This window comes from Vespa velutina, chromosome 9, assembly GCF_912470025.1.
Source record: "Vespa velutina chromosome 9, iVesVel2.1, whole genome shotgun sequence".
Taxonomy (NCBI): Eukaryota; Metazoa; Arthropoda; class Insecta; order Hymenoptera; family Vespidae; genus Vespa; species Vespa velutina.
In genome coordinates, this window is record NC_062196.1 from 8,940,547 (window position 1) to 8,959,686 (window position 19,140).

Genomic DNA, 19,140 nt, shown 5'->3' on the forward strand with positions numbered 1-19,140 from the left:
GGCTACTGGACAACTTTTAATGAATCCCCATTGTAGAAAGACTGAAAGAGAAATGGACGTTTTTGTCGGGCCATTTGTCGTGCCGTTTTTCTCGGGCCGAGAAAAAAAAAAGAAAATGAGAAAAAAAAATAAAGACAATTAAGACGAGTAAGAAAGAACGCAACTCTCGCAGGAAAGATCATCGGATAATCGTTAAAGAGAATGAGCGGCTGCGTAGGCGGAGATAAGTCAAGACGGTTTAATCCCCGATTCTCTCGCTGTTCTCAAACAAATCCTGCAAAATTCTCTACGACGAACGTCGTGAGCCAATAGGAGAGAATTACTCTCGACCAGCAAAATTCTGACCGCCGAAAAATGTAAGCTCGCTCGCTCGCTCGCTCTCTCTCTCTCTCTCTGATTGTTGGTTTCTCTCGTTTACGGAGTATAAGCGGAGAAAAAATGTATCGCATATCCAGAGCGTTCGCGAATCGAATGGAAACTAATATCTCTCAAATATATCAGACTCTCGTGAAATGTAAGGCTCAGAAAGATGAGGGAGAACGCGATAGAGGGATATCTCTATCGCGTTCTCCCTCAGATGAAAGAGATAGGTGGTAGCGTGCAATCTTGCCACCTATAACCACCTATACGTCGTCGTTCTCATCGATCGGCCCGAGCGAAACCTTCCCCGGTAAGCCGCACTATCCCCTTCGATCCACCTGCGAGGCAGCCGTTTACCCTGTCGTACCACCGTTGGTGGTTCGACCGACGGTTGGACCGACCGTCGTTTCCTTGCTCGGCCAACCACGTTTCATTTATTTTCATCGTGTTTCCTTTTCACTCGATTCTTCTAATTCGCGTTCGCCATCCTTCCTCCTCTCTCCCTCACCCTTTCTCTCTCTCTCTCGCTCGCTCCCTCGTCAGGCAACCTGACACCAATGTGATTCGACGCGAGCATCTCGTGCTCTCTGGAATTCGCTCTCTCTCTCTCTCTCTCTCTGATGTTCTTTCTCGCCACCCACGGAATTATTATTCGCGCGTCACCGGCAAATTGAATGCAAGTATTCGAAGGAAGAACGAAAAAGAGAAGAAAGAGAAGATGGAAAGGTAGGTAAGGGTGGAAATGATGGAAGGGTAGAGATGAGACGTGACTGGAGAATCGCCGACGCGTTATCTCCTTTTGCCGGAGAAAACGCAGAACTTAATGGGTTTTGCCTTCTCTCGTAGACGTCTGAAAGGAAGAGTCCGAAAGGAAAAGGAAAAGAAATAGAGAGAGAGATAGAGAGAGAGAGAGAGAGAGAGAGAGAGAGAGAGAGAGAGAGAGAGAGAGAGAGAGAGAGAGAGCGAGAGCGAGAGCGAGAGCGAGAGCGAGAGCGAAAGGGCGCGACGACGTCAACGAGGGAAAAAGTAAGGGAAAAGATAGTCCCCTCGCGAGAGTCCACCGTGATTTTTATCGCGATACGTGACCCGTGCCAGCTACGTTATTTTAGAAATTCGCTCGGAGAGAAGCAGAGTCGACCCGCCGAAATTACGTTTGTGTCGAATTAAAGCTCCTACTTTGTCTCGCCACGGCCGACTCGTCCACGTCGACGTGACGCGATACGAGAGAGGGATCACATATGCGGACTTTTAAATTGGATGGAGACGCCTCATTTCGAGTAACGAAATAACGTCCGAGCAAAGGACGTGCCAGGAGATTCTCTCATACGGTCAATGGGCTCGAACTTGAAAAAACAAGCGTCGTCTGTGCCGTCGCCCTCGCGAACAGAACAAAATGTGAAGCGTTCCTTCGTACAAGGACCAAAAGAAGAATCCCTTTCGGTCTGAAACATATAAAGATAGATAAGAAGGAAGAGCCCCTCGACGCCAAAGTGTTTGAATTCGAGAGATTGAGAAGAAATTCAATTATCTCGCCAATTTCGAAAAGATTCGGCCTGATTTTTTCAAGGATAATTTGTTGAACGATCGGTATTTCACGGCCCGGTCTCTGAATCGACCTTCTATCGAATTCGCTCGTTAGAAAATCGATGGCCTGCCGTCGCGTCGAATCGATGACTCTATCAAGAGAGTTACGCGAACTTTGGTTAATCCGACCGATTCTTTACCAAATCCGTAGTTACTTTCCGTAAGTTCGTTCAAACACGAGGACTACCGTACAGCTATCGACGCGAAACTTTATAAAAACGATCTGTATTTTCGATCGTAACGTTTGATCGGAAATAGGCCAAGCAAATGTCGGAATTACCTATATACTCGACGGCTGAAAAATATCCGTCTTTATTAGATTTCCTAACGGATCACCAAACTCGATCTACGATAACTTTCATAGGCACGGTATTTCCTTGTGCGTTCACTAAGAAATATTTAGGTTCAAAAGCCATAAGAATCGTGGCCACATATAATAAATAAATGAAGTTTTCCCCCATAGCTCTTGCTAGTCGGTAATAGATAAGAATGATAATATGGCGCGAAAGGAGGATAAGTTTGAAGAAAACCCTTAGATTATCTTTCCTCGTAGGTCTAAGACCTTTGAAGGTCACCAACGCCCTAATGCCGAAGGAGAAATTACGAGAGAGACCCTTGGATTTTCTTATAGTTTAACCGTTATATATCGTCCGTTTCTGGGATGTGCTTACGAAAGCAAAAGACTCTTCGAGTGTCATCTGGAAGTAAACGAAAGTGACGTCGTCCGAGGAATATAAAATACAATCTATCGCTACGAATCGAAGAGGTTTCGTAAGGCATAGTTTTAACGCTCGCGCGAACATTGTGCCTCGCGATTCTCCGAATTGAATAGCGAGCAAAACTACATGCTGGTACATTTAACGCCATAGCAATGGAAGGCAAAAGAATAAAGGACGAAGAAAATGGTGGAAACGAAACCAATGGCGCGCGCTGCCAGCGTACACGTTGAAGCTCCGAATAAAGGGAGAGAGAGAGAGAGAGAGAGAGAGAGAGAGAAAGAGCATGCCTCTGGCTCCGGAATACAAATGGGAAGATGGCCATTGTTATAGGGCATCCGACTTGTGATCAAAGTTGCTGCGATTCTAGGCTATCTATGTTGCCATGGAAATGGAACGTCTTCGGCCGCTACCATCGACGATGAGCACAAGACGCAAGTCTGTGAATTGGGCTAAGACCGGCTTGGCAAATTCTACAAATGGAATTGTGGGCCGCCTTCGCTTCCGTTCGCGAATACGTCGAGAATACATCGAGAATACGGTGCTGCGACAATGTGTCTGCACCGGACGCGAATACGCGTCCATGTAGTAGATACATACATACTATATATACATAGACACATGCTCGTGACAGTGCGATCGAGGAGAATTACCGAGAACCAACGTCAATATTTGAAGCGGCTAAAGCTCATACTATTTGCCAAGACGTCTTTCGTCGACGTTCACACCGTCGACGATAATCTCGATTCCATTTAACACCGTTCAAACGTCTCGCGGATATAGCGTTTAGCGAGCCTAGACGTACGCATATCGTACCTTTTTATCGTACCTTTTTATCGTACCTTTTTTCATATTCGTCGGCTATTTGATCGCCGTCGGATAAAAAATTTATCGTCTTAACGAGAAGAATGATCGACGCTGAATCGTACCGTTAAACGTACGAACGTACTTTCGATTTATATCTATTTTATACGAAGAAGCATAAAGGCTCATCCTAAAATCGATCGTCTATCTCATTAAGCGCAAAAAAAGAACGGCCAAATGGGCCGCTTGCGGTATCGGCCCCGTTCTCTGCCATTGCTAATTACTTAAACGACCTTTGGCCACTCGCATTTCTAAAGAACAGAGATAACGCTCTATTCTCTCATCTTCCCTTCTTCTAAAGAATAAGAGAATAAGAAAGTATGGGCCGAATTAGGAAAAAGATGAAATATGATCGACGGCGTAACAAAAAAAAGAAAGAAGAAGAAAAAAAAAAAGAAAAGAAAAAAAAGAAAAAAGTTTACAAATAACACCTGGTCATCCCCACCTATAAGTATAGATGCAGACTTTATGTACGAGAGCCGATTAATCCTTCGAGTCAATTCAAATAATTTGCTAGTCGCAATATTGACGCGAGGAAGTACATAATTTGGACAAATTAACGCGAACAGGGGGAAAATTAATGACAAGGTGTGGTTAATAACGTGATGTAACGGAAAATGAGCATGTTCGATGAACATTATCGAATAAGGGTCTCGACAATGTTTGCAGGAATAATTCGCGAGTACGACTGCGCCTGCGAGTTTGGACAAGCACGGCGATACGTCGACGGCCGTGTATTTTCATCGATACTATTTTCTAATGGCAAGCAAACGCCTTTCCTAGCCTTTCCTTCTTTCTACCGTTAAATATAAAAAAAAAAAAAAGAAGAAAAAGAAAAACTTTTGCCACTTCCAACACCCCAATTCTCGCTCTCGGTCACGAGCCTCTCGAACAAAGGGGCAACCTCAACAAGGTTGTTGTTTCCTTATGCGCCTATCGATCGGCTCGTTCGAAGCCGATCACCTTAGGAAAACCGACCATAACCACGTCGAGTAGGTGTTACCAACGCGTTCCTCTTTATTTCAGCCGAATAAAAAAAGGTACGAGCGGCTTTTCACCGAATTTTCATATTCGTCGTGTAAAAGGCGTGAACGAGGATACGCCGAGGAGACGAGCGGGAGAAGTCATTGGAGAGAATTAAAACGACTTGAACGTCGTCGAAGATCGCGAGCAATTAGTCGGAATAGATGGAATAGAAGGAAAGGAGACGCGATGTAGGAACGAGGAGATAGAAAGCGGTATCACCTATTACCCTCTCTTACCGATTCTATAATTAGACCTTCAATGTCGGCCCCTACCTATTTCTACGTCTATTCGTTATCGCTTGCGAAACAATCGCAAGTAAATAATTGGATCGTTCCCATTGGTACACGTGAAATTCTACGTGAGCCGCACGAAATCCTATTAATTCGAAACTGCGGTCTGCGCTTACAATAAGTGCGGAACCTGTACACGCGCGTCGATTCGTCGTCTGTCGTCTGCCGTCTGCCGTCTGTCGTTATTCCTCCGTTACTCTCTGCGGGTACGTGAACTGCAATTAACTGACTAAATAATAACCGATATAATTTCCCTTTCCCACGGCCACCCGCCCATCCTCTGGATCTGAACCTGCACAATATAATACGTAGGAGAGAAATAGGAAAAAACGTCTCGAACGTTCGCGCTAAAGCTTAAATATAAAGAGGTTCTCTAAAGAGAATATCGTTTTTTTGTCCGTTTGAAACGATTGTATTTCGCGTTAATGCAAGGCCGCGATGCAGAGGCGCGCGCCGAACGCGTTTAAAATATACCAACGTTAGCTCATATACATATAGAGATGACAAAGCATTTTCGCACATATTACGAGCTAATCGTCCTCTAACGAGCCTCAGAGATCTCGTTTCTCCTCCCGTACGCTCTTCTTCCCAATTTAGACGGCGAGAGGCTGTACCGACAATGCTGTACGTTTTAACGAGTAAACGATCGTTAATTACCGTTGAAAATTGTTGTTGGAACGAGCGCGTTAACAAGCCCCAGTACTAATTCGAAGGAAGAAAATTATCGAAAGGACGGAAATGGAAGGGCGGGCCACGTCTATCTCTTCTATCGTAGAAAAGATAAGTTTCTCTTCTTTGAAGAAATTTGTACAAATTTTTATTAATTTTGGATCGATCGACGTATACTATCGACCATTCTACATAATGATATTATATCCATAGATTAGGCGTTCGTACGTGTATACATAAGCGTATTTTGGTAATTGAACGATATATCTTTATCGATCGTTAATCGGCGAACATTGGCTACGAGGCGAAGCATAGGGATCCTACCCTTAAATTTATACCCTTAATGAGTTAAATCAGAAGGAGGACGGGCGACGGTTCGTCGGAAAGCGATGTTCCTGGAACGAGGAATGCCATTCCCCTTTGATATTATCGATTTCTCCCCGTGGTCGGGTTCGATCGTTCGGTTCGACCGATTCGTGGCTGATTAGGCCGACCAATCGGCAACTGCTAACACCGTACCGCATCGGCCCCGCTATATATATATATGACGATTACGACACAAAGGTATGACGTATAAACGATGTATATACCTTTATAAAATACCAATGTAAACGTCAAACGGCGCAGCTGGAGAAAAAGGGGAAGGTATCGTATCGATAACGTAGCTTTCTCTTGGCGCGATCCTATCAGTAGATCGGTTCAGATTCGGCATATCGACGAATCGTCGACAAATGGGGTGTAGTCGGGGGAGAAGAACGAGACACGTCTTATATAGAAATTTTTCGCCAAACCCTCGAACGGTCGATTTAGCTCGATCGCACCTGCGGCTCTCTTGCGTTTGTCTCCTCTCTCTCTCTCTCTCTCTCTCTCTCTCTCTCTCTATAGGCGCTTCAGGATAAATTTTCATGGAAAGTCAACGCGAATCTACATCCCTTTTCCCAACGTATAGAAAATAGACTTTTATCGTTTTAGCCTTTCGTCGCGTTCCTATTTCACCAATATTTTCTCAACTCCGGCCTCTGAGTAACGCTGGGAATTTGGTCAAAAATTTACGACGAGCCACTCTCGTCGTAAGGACGAGAACGCGCGTATCGTATTTTTATCGCGTATTTTATCGCGTAATTTACGTTGACCCGGTGTCCGGCGAATACTTGATTATCGACCAAAGTCAGAGATATGATAAAACGGTCGCGGGGAAAGTATAAGGGTATGAGGATGGCTAATACATTTGTTCCGGTTAATATTTGTCCTCGACTCGCGCGAGCCTTTACGATAAAATAGGCCATTCGGACTCGCGCGAGTCTCTCCTACCTTCATCGATAAACATTCCAGCAAGCGTATAACGCCACTTTGAATTTCATATCAACCGGCCTTGTTTCTCTCTGTTTAGTACCCATATCGCACATCGTGGCACTGGTCGGAGATCCCACCTATCTTCCCTGCGACATATCAACTACCCACGAAGGAGATTCGGTACATCTTGTGCTCTGGTATCGCGAGGATCTTGGAACATCGGTTTACAGGTGAGATGCAATCAGTGTATACATATACCAACATGTACATACAAATACGCGCATTCTCTCCTTACTGTATTCTCTCTTACACAAATACATGCACACATACATACCCTATCTATCTATCCTTCTATCCATCTACGAATGTACAAACTGGCGTCGGTCGTTGTCTCTATCGGTCCGCACCAGGCTACATACATCTCGTCGACACAATGCGAGATTGGTGGTCGCTTTTAACCGAAAATTGCCTTCGAACTCGATTTTCGTCTCGCATCGGGGATACATACCTATTTATATACCTACATAAGCGTGCGCCATGTATACATTTTATATATAAAGTGTGTGTATATATATATATATATATATGTATACACTTTATATATATATATATATATATATATATATATATCTCACAGACACACAAACACGTATCGCCAAGTCTTTCGGCGAACTAAACTATCTAGATGGTGTCTTCTACACCGTACAAAGCATTGAGAAATGAGTTTTCCAACTACTCATAATCGCGAACCTAAAAATAACTAGAGTCGCTCGGAGTAGCAACTTTTGGAAATAGTTGGAGAGTTTATGATATAAGCGCAAAGAGACACATACAAAGGTGGAGAGAACGCGAGAGAGCGAGTTCTTACAACATCCGCGATCGAGTAAGCACGTTAACTATGCGAAATATATAGTCATGGAATGCCGCAGTGTAATCGGTATCGCAAACTTGGCTCACGCTACCAAACAGTGAGTGTAATTGGTCCTAATTGATCCTATCTGAATAATGCCAAGACTGGAAACCTGTTACCATTGAATTACGTTAGGAGCGAGCGTTACGTCCAAAAATTCCATTGAAAGCCGAGCTTTTCCTAGAATCTATAACGATATGTAGTAATAAATATAAAATTGAGTCTACTTCGAGATCGAAACATTTTCTATCTCGTAAAAAAAGGAAAAAAAAAAAAAAAAAAAAACAAAATGAATCTTGCTAATCTTATAAGAAACGCTCTCTTTTAAATTTTTATATCCGCCAATACACTGTTTCACCCGAACGAACAAAAATTCTCGATAATGAATACTATTTTCACGGCTTATTAATTTCAATTTGAAGCTCTAGGAAAAGCTTTAAAACTCATATATGTAGAAACTACCCGATGGATTACACGATTAAACGATTTCGTGCTTGCACGTCGCTAACACAGATATACTCGTACTTGTAATATACATATATAGTATAGGTATAGGTACTGTTCCCTCGCACACACACGCGCACACACACCGCATTGTGCCATTCTTTAGTAAATTATCCTTAAATATTCTCCGTTGAAATTATCAAAATTTATTTCTCGTTGCTCTTCCTTTCCCTCGACACATTCGCACGCAAGAAAGGAACTTCCAAATTTGAGAATTGAAGATTGTGTGTGTGTGTGTGTGTGCGCGCGCGCGCGCGCGCGTGTGTTCGTTCGAGGCAGCTGGTCACGAGCCGAGACTCATCGGTATAATAAAGCGATTCTGTCGCAGCGTCGACGCCAGAGATCGAGACTTTGGTATAGCCGAGAGATGGTCGGACGACACGGTGTTCTCGAGTCGAGCTTACTTCATGCCAGACAAGAAACCGGCCGAGCTGGGCGTGGATCACATAAGGGAGGAAGACGCTGGTATTTATCGGTGTCGGGTCGACTTCCAAATCGGCCAAACGCGAAACTCCAAAGTCAATTTAACGGTGATAGGTAAGAACGAAACGATCTTTCGACAAATCTCTTTCATTTCCCTTAATCGTAAGAATATTTTTCTACCGACGAGGAACGTAGCCTCGGAAAGTGGCTTCGATCGAATTCACTCTTTTTCGATCGAATCCACTTTCAACGATATATTCGCAAATCTTTCCTGAGTTTTTATTCAAAATTCGTATTCTTCCCCCCGGGGTCGCCTTCTTTTTTTTTCTTTTCTTGTTTTTTGTTTTTTTTCTTTTTTTGCATCTATGCACGCCGCGCGCGGTATTACTACAGCTCTCTCCTTTTCCGGCTTTCTTCTTTCTTCCTTGAAATCTCTTAGGAACACGGAAATACTCGGGGCTTCGTACCAAACGGATATTATTCCTCTGGTGTGAGATTTCAGTCTGAGATACATACTCCGAGAGCGTAACCGAAACGTTTGACATTTTTCCGCATTGGAAAGGTCGCGCGCGAGAGCTTCCAAGATGCAAAGGGGTTTTCAAAAGGGTTTTCCACGGTATAGTCGCACTGGATGTCTCCTACCTTCTTACAACGTTACAGTATGTTGCACGTTAGATATATGTGAACGGTCGTCCTCGCTCTCTCACGAGCCACTATAATCTAACAATACGTCTCTCGTCAGTAGACGCGGCAAACGGCAAAAGGCCAACGGTCTCGATTTATAGTCAACGTTCTGCAGTTGACATTTGTTGAACGTATGTATGCACGCATGGATCCGGTTATACGAGAACCTACCTCGATATACGAATAGAAAATATCTATCGCGTTTCTCCTGTGCGCGCACATTTCTTCACGCGTTCGCATCACCTACTAGCGCGCATGCCTACTGCGTTTTTCCAGGCGTAAGCTATGAAATATAAGCGATCGATGAATTATCTTTTTTATCGACAATCGAGCTCGGAGTCGCGTCGATATCTCGCATCCGAAACGTAAATCTCTCTTGAATTGAAGGAAAAATAACGAAAAAGTAAAAGAGAGAAGCCCCTACGCCGTTTCCGTGTATCTTAAACGTTGAAACGTTTCTCGGATTTCTCTCGCGATCGCGACGTTGTAAAGGAACGAAATCTATAGCGGGGCCACGCGCATTGGTAAAAGAATGGCGGAGAACGTTGAACGTTGAGATGAACTACTCCGGCAAAAGAAAGGAAAGAAAGGAAAATAAGAAGGGAAAAAGGGTAGAGGGAAAAGGAAGAGGTTGTTATAACGCAATGGAGAGGGGGAGGAGAGTGAATGAGGGAGGGAGGGAGGGGGGGAGAGAGAGAGAGAGAGAGAGAGAGAGAGAGAAGGGAAAAAAGAATCCAATTAACAATCCCGTTCAGAAGTTATGGAGATGCCCTGGCCGAGCATGCCGTGCCGGTCTCGTTGCTTTTTCTCCTCGGCATGTGCCGAGGAATTTTTCCCGCGGGATAATTAGCCCCTTCTACCGAACAACCCCCGACCTCACCCGGAGCATGCTCCGGACAGAAGCCCTCGTAAACGCGAACGTTGGTAAACCTTTTCCAGATGAACGCCAATTAACGTGCTTTCTCCGCTCTCCTCGGTACCCTCCTACTACTCTTCCGTCGTACTTTGCTAAAATTGCTAGTTGCACATCGGTCTCTCTATCTTTTTCTTTCATTTCTCTCTTCCTCTCTCTCTCTCTCTCTCTCTCTCTCTCTCTCTCTCTCTCTCTCCCGCGTGTTCGCAAGGCGCGTGTCGTTTTCGAAACACGTACGCGCATAAACGCGAACGGAAGAGAGCGACCTTTCGTTAAAAGCGAAAAAGGAAACGGCGTTAAAGAGAGCACTCGAGGAATTTAAATCGCGCTTCTCGCAAGCCAACAGCCGTCTGTGTCAAAGAGAAAAAAAAAGAAAAAGAGAAGAAAAAAGAAAAAAGAAAAGGAACGAGAGGAGAGGGCACGAGTGCGAGCGGATAGCGATGTCACGCCAGAGGATGTTTTCGAATGCCCGACAAGACGCTTCCCTACTCTCTTTCTTTCTCCACTCATTTTTCAACCTCAATAATCTCTCTTATTAAATATTTGTACTTTTGTTGTGGCAAAGCCCATCGCAAGGAGTAACGAGGAGGTATAAATAAATGTATCTGCTGCGAGGGATCGACGTTACTCGTTATCAAATCGAATAGTCTACCTTCGAGTAATCCGATATTAATTCGATGATGTTCGCGCTCGAATAAACTATCGCTCCTTCGCTAAAGGCCCCCATTTAATAATCCAACGATTGGTTCACGTTGGCCTATCCAAAGTTGCAATCATAAAAGTGTATATCGACGTAAGGTGATATTAATAACGGGTAAATATATTATTATAGAAAGCAAACGAGCGAAAGGAGTAATATGGTCTAACGACGGAATAAGGATGGAAGTAGGTTCGAAAAATAAAAGGAAATAAAGTAAGAATCGAGGAGGCGAACCGTCGAGAAAGTCTTTTACGTTTCAAGAGAAGAATAAGAACGAAGAGTCATAAATTGGATCGAAAAGAATTTATCAAGTTCGTTACTTCGAAAAACGACGCTTGCCACCGCGTACTTCTTGCGGCACGTCACGATATACGATAGACATCGATTCTTCGATTTTCAAGAAGCTTTACAAACTCCTTTCTCTGTGAAACGCGAGAACTCTTTCGTGGGAACGACTCGCGTTATAATCGTAAATCATGTTCAAACTTGAATATATAACGCACATCTTTTCTACAATCAACTGTCCCACGGATTTGTGAAATTTTCCGTATTATAGACTTTGAAATTTACCTATTCCTCTTTTCCCGTGTTATCAAATGCGTTTGATCACCCGTCAAAGTTGCGAACGAAATCGCCTTTCCGTAACAAACTTTTGGCGCTATCCGTTGACGTTAGGATGAGGGTTAGTTAGGACGCTGCCGAGGGAGGGGGAGTTGGGCCGCGCGCGCGATAGAGAGAAAAGAAGAAGAAAGGAAAAGAGGCGGTAACCTTTCGCTCGAATTGTTCTCTCGAAAGGTAATCGATCTGGATTTTCTCTCACTCGTCTTCTCGACCTCGAACTTTTAATAGTATTTTACTTTTAAGTACACTTCCGTCCGGATGATGCATCTGGTGCAGACGCGAAAGACGATCGAGTCGAAATTCCCTCGTAGAAAGTTAATAAGAAAAAAGTGGGGGACGAGAGAGAGAGAGAGAGAGAGAGAGAGAGAGCGAAAAAACGACACGTAAAACCATGTTCGACGAAGGGATTCAACGGGAACGACCTTGCTCCTTCTTTTTTTTCCTCTTTATTAAACGAGAGCTCTTTTTCTTTCGAACAATCAGAGCGACTCTCGATTCTCCTCATTTTTCTCCTTTGCTATGCCATCTTTCTCTCTCTCTCTCTCTCTCTCTCTTCCCTTCATTTTCTCTTTATCGATCATCCGCTTTGATGAGCGAAATTGACTGTGAAAATATATAATAGAAGAGACGTCGAGCCATTTGCAAAATTGGAAACACTCGATGGAAATGTACATTCCTGTTGAAGATGGAAGTAAATATGAGCTAGAATACGATCGAGTTCGTGCTTTCCAACTTGTCGACATTTCTATGAAGTGCTTGCGAATGAAGATCGAAAAAGTTAATTGTAAAGCGACAGGTGCCCGGCTAAAGAAATCTCGCGTAGAAGAACTGTCTCAGCAGTTAGAATCTTGAGGGATCTATTGGAAATGATTGGCCAAGATTTAGTGTATTAGATAAGATCGATTCGGTTTATGTGAAACAGAGAGAAGTACGGCTCTGCCGTTAATTCGCATTTAAAAAGTACTTTTACCGTTATAAATGCAATCACGTTCTAGAGAAATAAAAGGAAAAAGGATTTTGCTAACGAGAACGGGAAGAGCATCGTCGATGGACGTACGAAGTAGTTTGGAGAAGCGGACGTAGTTGAAACGCTGCTTGAAAATGTACTTGAATTCAATTGTTTGAAAGTAGCTCCGTAATCGGTTCGCTCTCGTCGTTACCGACGGTAAATAGAAAGGCCGCACCTGTTAGAAATCACGGAAGAAGGTCCTCGTTCGCGAAGCTAGGGAAGATCCGAGGACGTCACGTTGAGTTTTCGAGGAAGGAAATAATTACGCTGTTCGTGGTACACTCTGCCTCAGAATTCTCTCTCTCTCTCTCTCTCTCTCTCTGTAGGTCCTTACGTACGATACGTACTTGGATACGTAGGTTGTTTAAATGGCCGAATATCTCGATCACATTTTGCGAGGAACAGTAAGTCGTTCGAAGGAGGAAGTAGGTAGGAAGGTAAGGTTTAGAAAGAGAACAAGGATGTTCTTTCGATTAGCCGTAACGTGCACGCGAATAAATTTCACGAACGGATAAAAATTTTACGAACGGATAAAAGTTATCGTTGATGAGTAGAACGCGATCCACCGGATAAAATTTGGGGGAAACATTGAGAATAGGAACGCGCGCAGCTATCCAAGCTGAATAATAAAAGCGCTTTCGGAGCTCTTGGGTATCTCGGTGATCAAATTTCGTGGCGGAAGGATGGAAAAAAACGAGATCGATCGATTTATCCGTTCGAAAAGGGAAGAGAGGAGAAGAGGTGAATTTGTCGAAATTCACGCGTGAACACGCAAGAGAGATGCGAACGAGTATCCTCCCCTTCCCTCCTCTCTCTCTCTCTCTCTCTCTCTCTCTCTCTCTCTCTCTCTATCCATTTATTGGTCCATCCAAACAAACTCTCGGAGGCGATAGCAAGAACGACGAATAACAAACGAATGGTCCTTTGTGTATCGAATATATCGAAAGTTGCTCGAGTTACTCGCGCTAGAAGAACCGATAAGTCTATCAATCATTTTCCAACGCGGATTAAAACGAACGCGCGGACGTACTAATCGACGACATTCTTGAAATTCCTTGGTTCCGCTTCCGCGAAACTTGATAGGAGCAGAGAACTAGCGGAGAACAAGCTCGCAAAGAGTCGAGTTACATGGCGCAAACGTCTGTTGCAAACAACCGCAAAGGGAAAGGTAAAAGTTGAGAAAATTCAAGCGCACGGACCTGATGGCTGCAGTTTCGCAGCCTTAAACACTCGCATTACGTCATTTCAAATCTATGCGAGGCAAAGTTTGTCAAAAGAACCCATACCCGTCGGCACTGCCTTTCGAGTTTGTCATTTCTCTTTTCCTCAATGGCACGTATAACTACGCGCGGTATTTCTGGCACGTAATATGGTATGACGACGCGAATATAGTCGAGAATAAATCTATTCTTATGTATCCTCATTTTCGAGAGGAAAATAATAAAGAAATCGAGGCCGAGGAAGGCCAAAGAACAGAAAGAAAATGGAAATGAACGCGTTCGAACTATCGCGAGTTTCGAATTATCGCGAACGTTAGACGTAAAGACGACGACGACGACGACGACGACGACGACGACGACGACGACGACGACGACGACGACGTTATCGATAGAAGCAAGTTGATATCCACTACTACTAGTGTGTGCTCTTGCTCGTTTCCTTAACGAGCGCTCTCGTGGCAGCTGAATTGGCAAAGAGATGACTATTCGCGTATAAGCCGCGCTAACAAACGAGCCGCCGAGCTTTCGCTCCTCCGAAAAAAGAAAAAAAAAGAAACAAAAAGAAAAAAGGAAAAAAAAGGAAAACAAAGGCTTACGTCAGCCCGCTCGGCGGACTGTGACAAACTTTAATAATTCGCAATAATTAATATGATGCATTCCCGCGAAAAAAAAAAAAAAGAAAATTCTTTCTAATATTCTCGGTATAATTCGGTAACCTCGAGGAAATATTATAATTGTTACGTCGCGGTGGTGATCGCGTTCCTAAAAGTGGCAGCGATATCGATGATCCTCCGACGAATACTATCCTCAGGAATGCCAACTGACGCTGCATAAAATGCACAAATTGCGTGTCTGTCGAAATTAACGAGCCGCGATAGCGACGCCCGTCGAAATCATAAGAGCGAGAAATGCGCTTTAGCACGCTCGACTTCGTTATGGAAATTTGGATTTCATCTCACGGTGCATTCTTGTAATATTCCAATCATTATTAATAAAGCAGCCACGCACTTCGCACCCGGATGCGCGTAATTGCAAACAATTTTCCCGGATTAATCGCTTTGTTCGCGGGAAAACGCGGTCGGCGCGATTCGGTAATGCTATTAAAAAACGATGTATCGGTTTTCTTTCTTTATCACTTTTTTTCCTTTTGGTTCGGTGGAAAAGAAAAGTAAAATCGCTTAAACGTTTCCAAGTGAAATCAACGGTACGGCACCGGCAATGACAAAAGGAGAAATAAAAGCGACCGTAAATGACCGAAGCTCTGATCGAAAGACCGAGATCTCGTATCGGTTTCGATTTACATAGGAATAATCGCGTATCGATGTCCTATAGAAGACGCATTAGAAGCCCGTTAATTATTATTTCGCCCTAAGTTCCCTTTGTCGGCCTGTGTCTCTCTGTGTTTCAAGTTTCGAGCTTCGCGACGACAATTACTTGGTCGTCGACTAATCGCCTCGTCCGAGAAGGGAGGGGAAGATTTCCCAAAATGAAAATATTTTTCTTAAAGCCATAAAGGATCAGATCCGTTCGTACGGTCTTCGGGACTAATGAGAAAGCGCTTCGAGGATACATCTCGTTTGCTCTTGAAATCTACCACGCTGGAAGGAATGAAATTTCGATCGTCTTTATCTCTCCTTCTCCATTCAATTCCGTTGGGCGAATTTCATCTTCCATCCGTTTCCATGGTCGGGGATTCGCGAATCTCGCCCTACATCTGAATCAACAACGTTGAAAGGTACTTTTCCCGAACACGATAGGACAATCTTATTTCATCGGATAGACTTCGATGGTAGAGACACGGGAGATAAAGAATTGGAGAAAGTTGGAAGAGAGGAAGAAAAATGAAAGGGAAAAACACGTTCGGTGCTCTTCCACGTCCTTGTTCGTGCAAACGCTACGATGCTTACCGCGACATTAAATTCCATTCATAGATCCTTTCCAAAAGACTTGGAAATACTTGGCAAAATTCCACGACGCGGTAAACCACCGTCGCGCCTCTTCCCTTTTCCTACTCGTCCATTCGAGTGAAAAAGAGTGAGAAAGAGAGAAGATTCGATAACGGTTCTCACGATTCGCGACTTTTTACGCTCTCGGGAAAGGAGACACTTTTCTCTCTCTCTCTCTCTCTCTCTCGCGCGCGCGCGCATGTGCTTCGAGATCTTAACGGCAGAGTTAAAGGAAGGACGGTACGAAATAACGTGACAATTGCGGAAAGGAATAAAAGAAAATAAAAGAGACAAAGAACCACGAAAGAAACTCGATCATCTCTCGTTTCTTTTCTCGGTTCTCGAGCGCCTCGCTCCGAAAGGATAACAAGAGATTAGAAGAGGTTTAGAAGATACGATCGAGCGAGGGAAAGAGCGAGAGGGAAACAAAAGTATTAGTAAACGTGGCCTAAGAAAACCAAGAGTTTCCAAAGAGTGTATGGGAAATCGAAAGAAAAATAAAAAAATTAAGAGAGAGAGAGAGAGAGAGAGAGAGGAGAAATATGGAGCCGATTTCGACGTACGTTTAATAAGAGAAGAAACGTAAAAGAAAAAGGGCATAGCGTACAATCCGTAGTATGAAATTTTGCTACACAGAAAAAACTACGGACTAAGATCGGAGTAGTTTGCCTGTAGGGTGAATCAGAATCTGGCAGGTACTCGTCTTCCTCTTCTACTAGCACAAAAGGAACAAGTACGAGACGATTCTCTTTGTGTCCGAGGAAATGCGCCAGAAATGGTTGTCCGTGCTAGCGAAGGAGAGAAAGTGCCGAAGCAATTATCGTAATGGCGGTCTTCAAACCGCGGAACGTCGCGAAATTATTACGGCGTTGAACGAGGGGGCGGTACGTCTCTCAAGAAGCAGGAGCAAAAGATAGGAGAATGATCTTTGATATTCAGCTCCTTCGTCGGAGATACGATCGCACATATGCGATGTTTCTCTAACGAAAACGAAGATGGCCGTCCTCCTCTCGTAACGTGAATTAGAGTATCGACTTTTTGCAATTGTAATTTCTCCATCGCATTACCAATAATACCAGCTCGATACCGCTCGATGCAGTTTTCTTTTCCATGCTATCGCGACGGCAATAGGTACAGGTGGCTGGCTTCTATGAACTAGACGTGCGCGATATCGATTTCAGATTTCAATTTAATGCCGTCTCACGATATCCGAAGCATCCGAAGATCTTCCAATACCAATTTCGCGTTATCGGACTTTCGCTTGATGGCGAGCGACCGAGAGAGAGAGAGAGAGAGAGAGAGAGAGAGAGAGAGAGAGAGACAAGCGCCGAATGCAGAGGCCTTTTCATAGATGCACGACTGGCGCGACCGTGAATCTTTTCTTTTTTTTCTTTGCTAATACCACGTGCGAATATCTACGTTCTCGTATCCGTCCACTTTTCAGTTCCACCTCACAGAATCGTGATCGTCGACGAAAGAGGCATCGCTCGGGACAAGACGGCAGGACCCTACGCGGATGGCGACTCCTTGCGGCTCTACTGTGACGTGTATGGCGGTAAGTAAGAATACTTAGACACATAGGCAGAATAGATATGCGAGGAATCATCAATTTGTGGTGTCTCCAACGAGGAAAAGAAAGAAATATTATATCTCGTATAATTTGAACGAATACAATTTCTATGATATGTTTCCTTCACAGGCAAGCCGCCGCCCACTGTGACCTGGTACCGTAACAACAATTTCATGAATAACAAAACGATGAACGTACGTAGCGGCGTGACGCGCAGCGAGATCGTGATAAAAAATTTGGGACGAGACGACGTTCTCTCGGAGCTGACCTGCAACGCGACGAATAATAACAGATCGCTCCCGCTGTCCTCGACCATTCGACTGGATATGAATTGTAAGTATCTATCCGTTCGAAGCAATAAAACAAAGCAAACAAAAGAGTCGCGACGCGACGCTTCGCTCAAGTAGATACGCTGAATGGACGACTATAAATATTCTCTCGGCGATTCAAAGAGTCTTTTCGCCTCTACCGATCGTCGACTCTAGTTCCTACTAGTTCGATGTATTATCGAAAAATCAACCTTATATTGTGTCTTATATTTTATTCATTTCAATCGAAACATTTTCTTCGAATATTTTTAATTATAAGCAGAATTTTCAACTCTAGATTCCATCGGCCAAGAAGAAGAAGAAGGATAAAGTTTGGTAAGCAAAAATCAAAACTAAAAACGCATTTATGACGAATAGACAAGTGGATTACGCGATGGCAGATATCGTAGTGCGAACGAACAATCGTAGAAATACCATATCGCTTTTTCACAAGAGCGAGTTACGGTCGGTCGAAGAGCCGGGTATTTCGATGGTACTTTGTTATTGACATGCTATCGGTACGCTGGGTGATGTTTATCGGGATAACAGAAAAACCGATGGTCATTTTTCTAGCTTCACCTGCGAGCTCGGCGAGAAAAACACCGACAGCGAGAGAGAGAGAGAGAGAGAGAGAGAGAGAGAAAGAGATATACGCCGCCGATCAAGATAGGAGATTTTTCGGCTGGCTATACGCCGTTCGTCAAGTTGCCTTTAGAGCGTCGAAAGCGAGTGGCTAAACGTGACCAAGCTCGAAAGCGCGTTTAATCTCGACCGCAGCACGCTGCTATTATGAAAAGATACATCTACCTCGACCTGGTGTCCACATAAAAAGCTGTTATCGTACGATCGTGCTATAAACTTGCTCCCTTAATTTATGCAACGCGTTACAGTTTCTTCGTATAAGACGAGAATATCGTCCATTCGAAAGCGTTCCTATCGTTACAGTGACTATTACTACCATTGCTGCTGCTGCTGCTGCTGCTATCGCCAATGGGAGACAGAGAGAGAGAGAGAGAGAGAGAGAGAGAGAGAGATCGCGCAGATGTTATCCCGTAAATCTTCCTAACACTACACATACTGGAGATCAAATAGCTTGGTAGCGGTGTGATACGCACGTTATGTTACAAGTAAATCAAGATGGACGAGACACAATACATAGCCGTAGGTAGAAAAGATAGACTCTTACGTATACTCGCTTCTACCCTCGCGCTTAAGAAGCTTCGACGATTCCCCTTGGGTGCTTTGTATTCTTGAAGAGAAACGTGTCTTGTCCCTGGTTACAGTGCGTAAGAGCCCAGTGGGTAAAAGAAACAGACGAGTAAAAGAAAAACGGTGAAACCAAGGGAAGTGATGTTTCGTGCGATCATTAAAGGGCGAATAATATCTCTGCGACTGAAATTCACTCACCCCCTGCCCACTCACTCTCTCTCTCTCTCTCCCTCTCTCTCTCTCTCTCTCTCTCTCTCTCTCTCTCTCTCTCTCTCTCTGCAAAGTGAATTCCATTATCTCGCGCCACCAACCCTTACATCT

At 44.0% G+C, this 19,140-nt stretch overlaps 1 protein-coding gene across 5 annotated transcripts in view; it reads left to right on the top strand.

The window, feature by feature from the left end:
• The window catches only part of LOC124951777 (nephrin-like), a 73,358-nt gene that overhangs the window by 37,984 nt on the left and 16,234 nt on the right, over positions 1–19,140 (top strand). For 3 of the 5 annotated variants that reach the window (XM_047500653.1, XM_047500652.1, XM_047500651.1), the window contains exons 2-5: positions 6,900–7,032; positions 8,545–8,753; positions 17,177–17,287; positions 17,432–17,635. In XM_047500653.1, the coding sequence (XP_047356609.1) occupies positions 6,900–7,032; positions 8,545–8,753; positions 17,177–17,287; positions 17,432–17,635 (657 nt within the window). The remainder of the gene's footprint in view (positions 1–6,899; positions 7,033–8,544; positions 8,754–17,176; positions 17,288–17,431; positions 17,636–19,140) is intronic. The other 2 variants (XM_047500655.1, XM_047500654.1) reach the window with 2 other exon arrangements.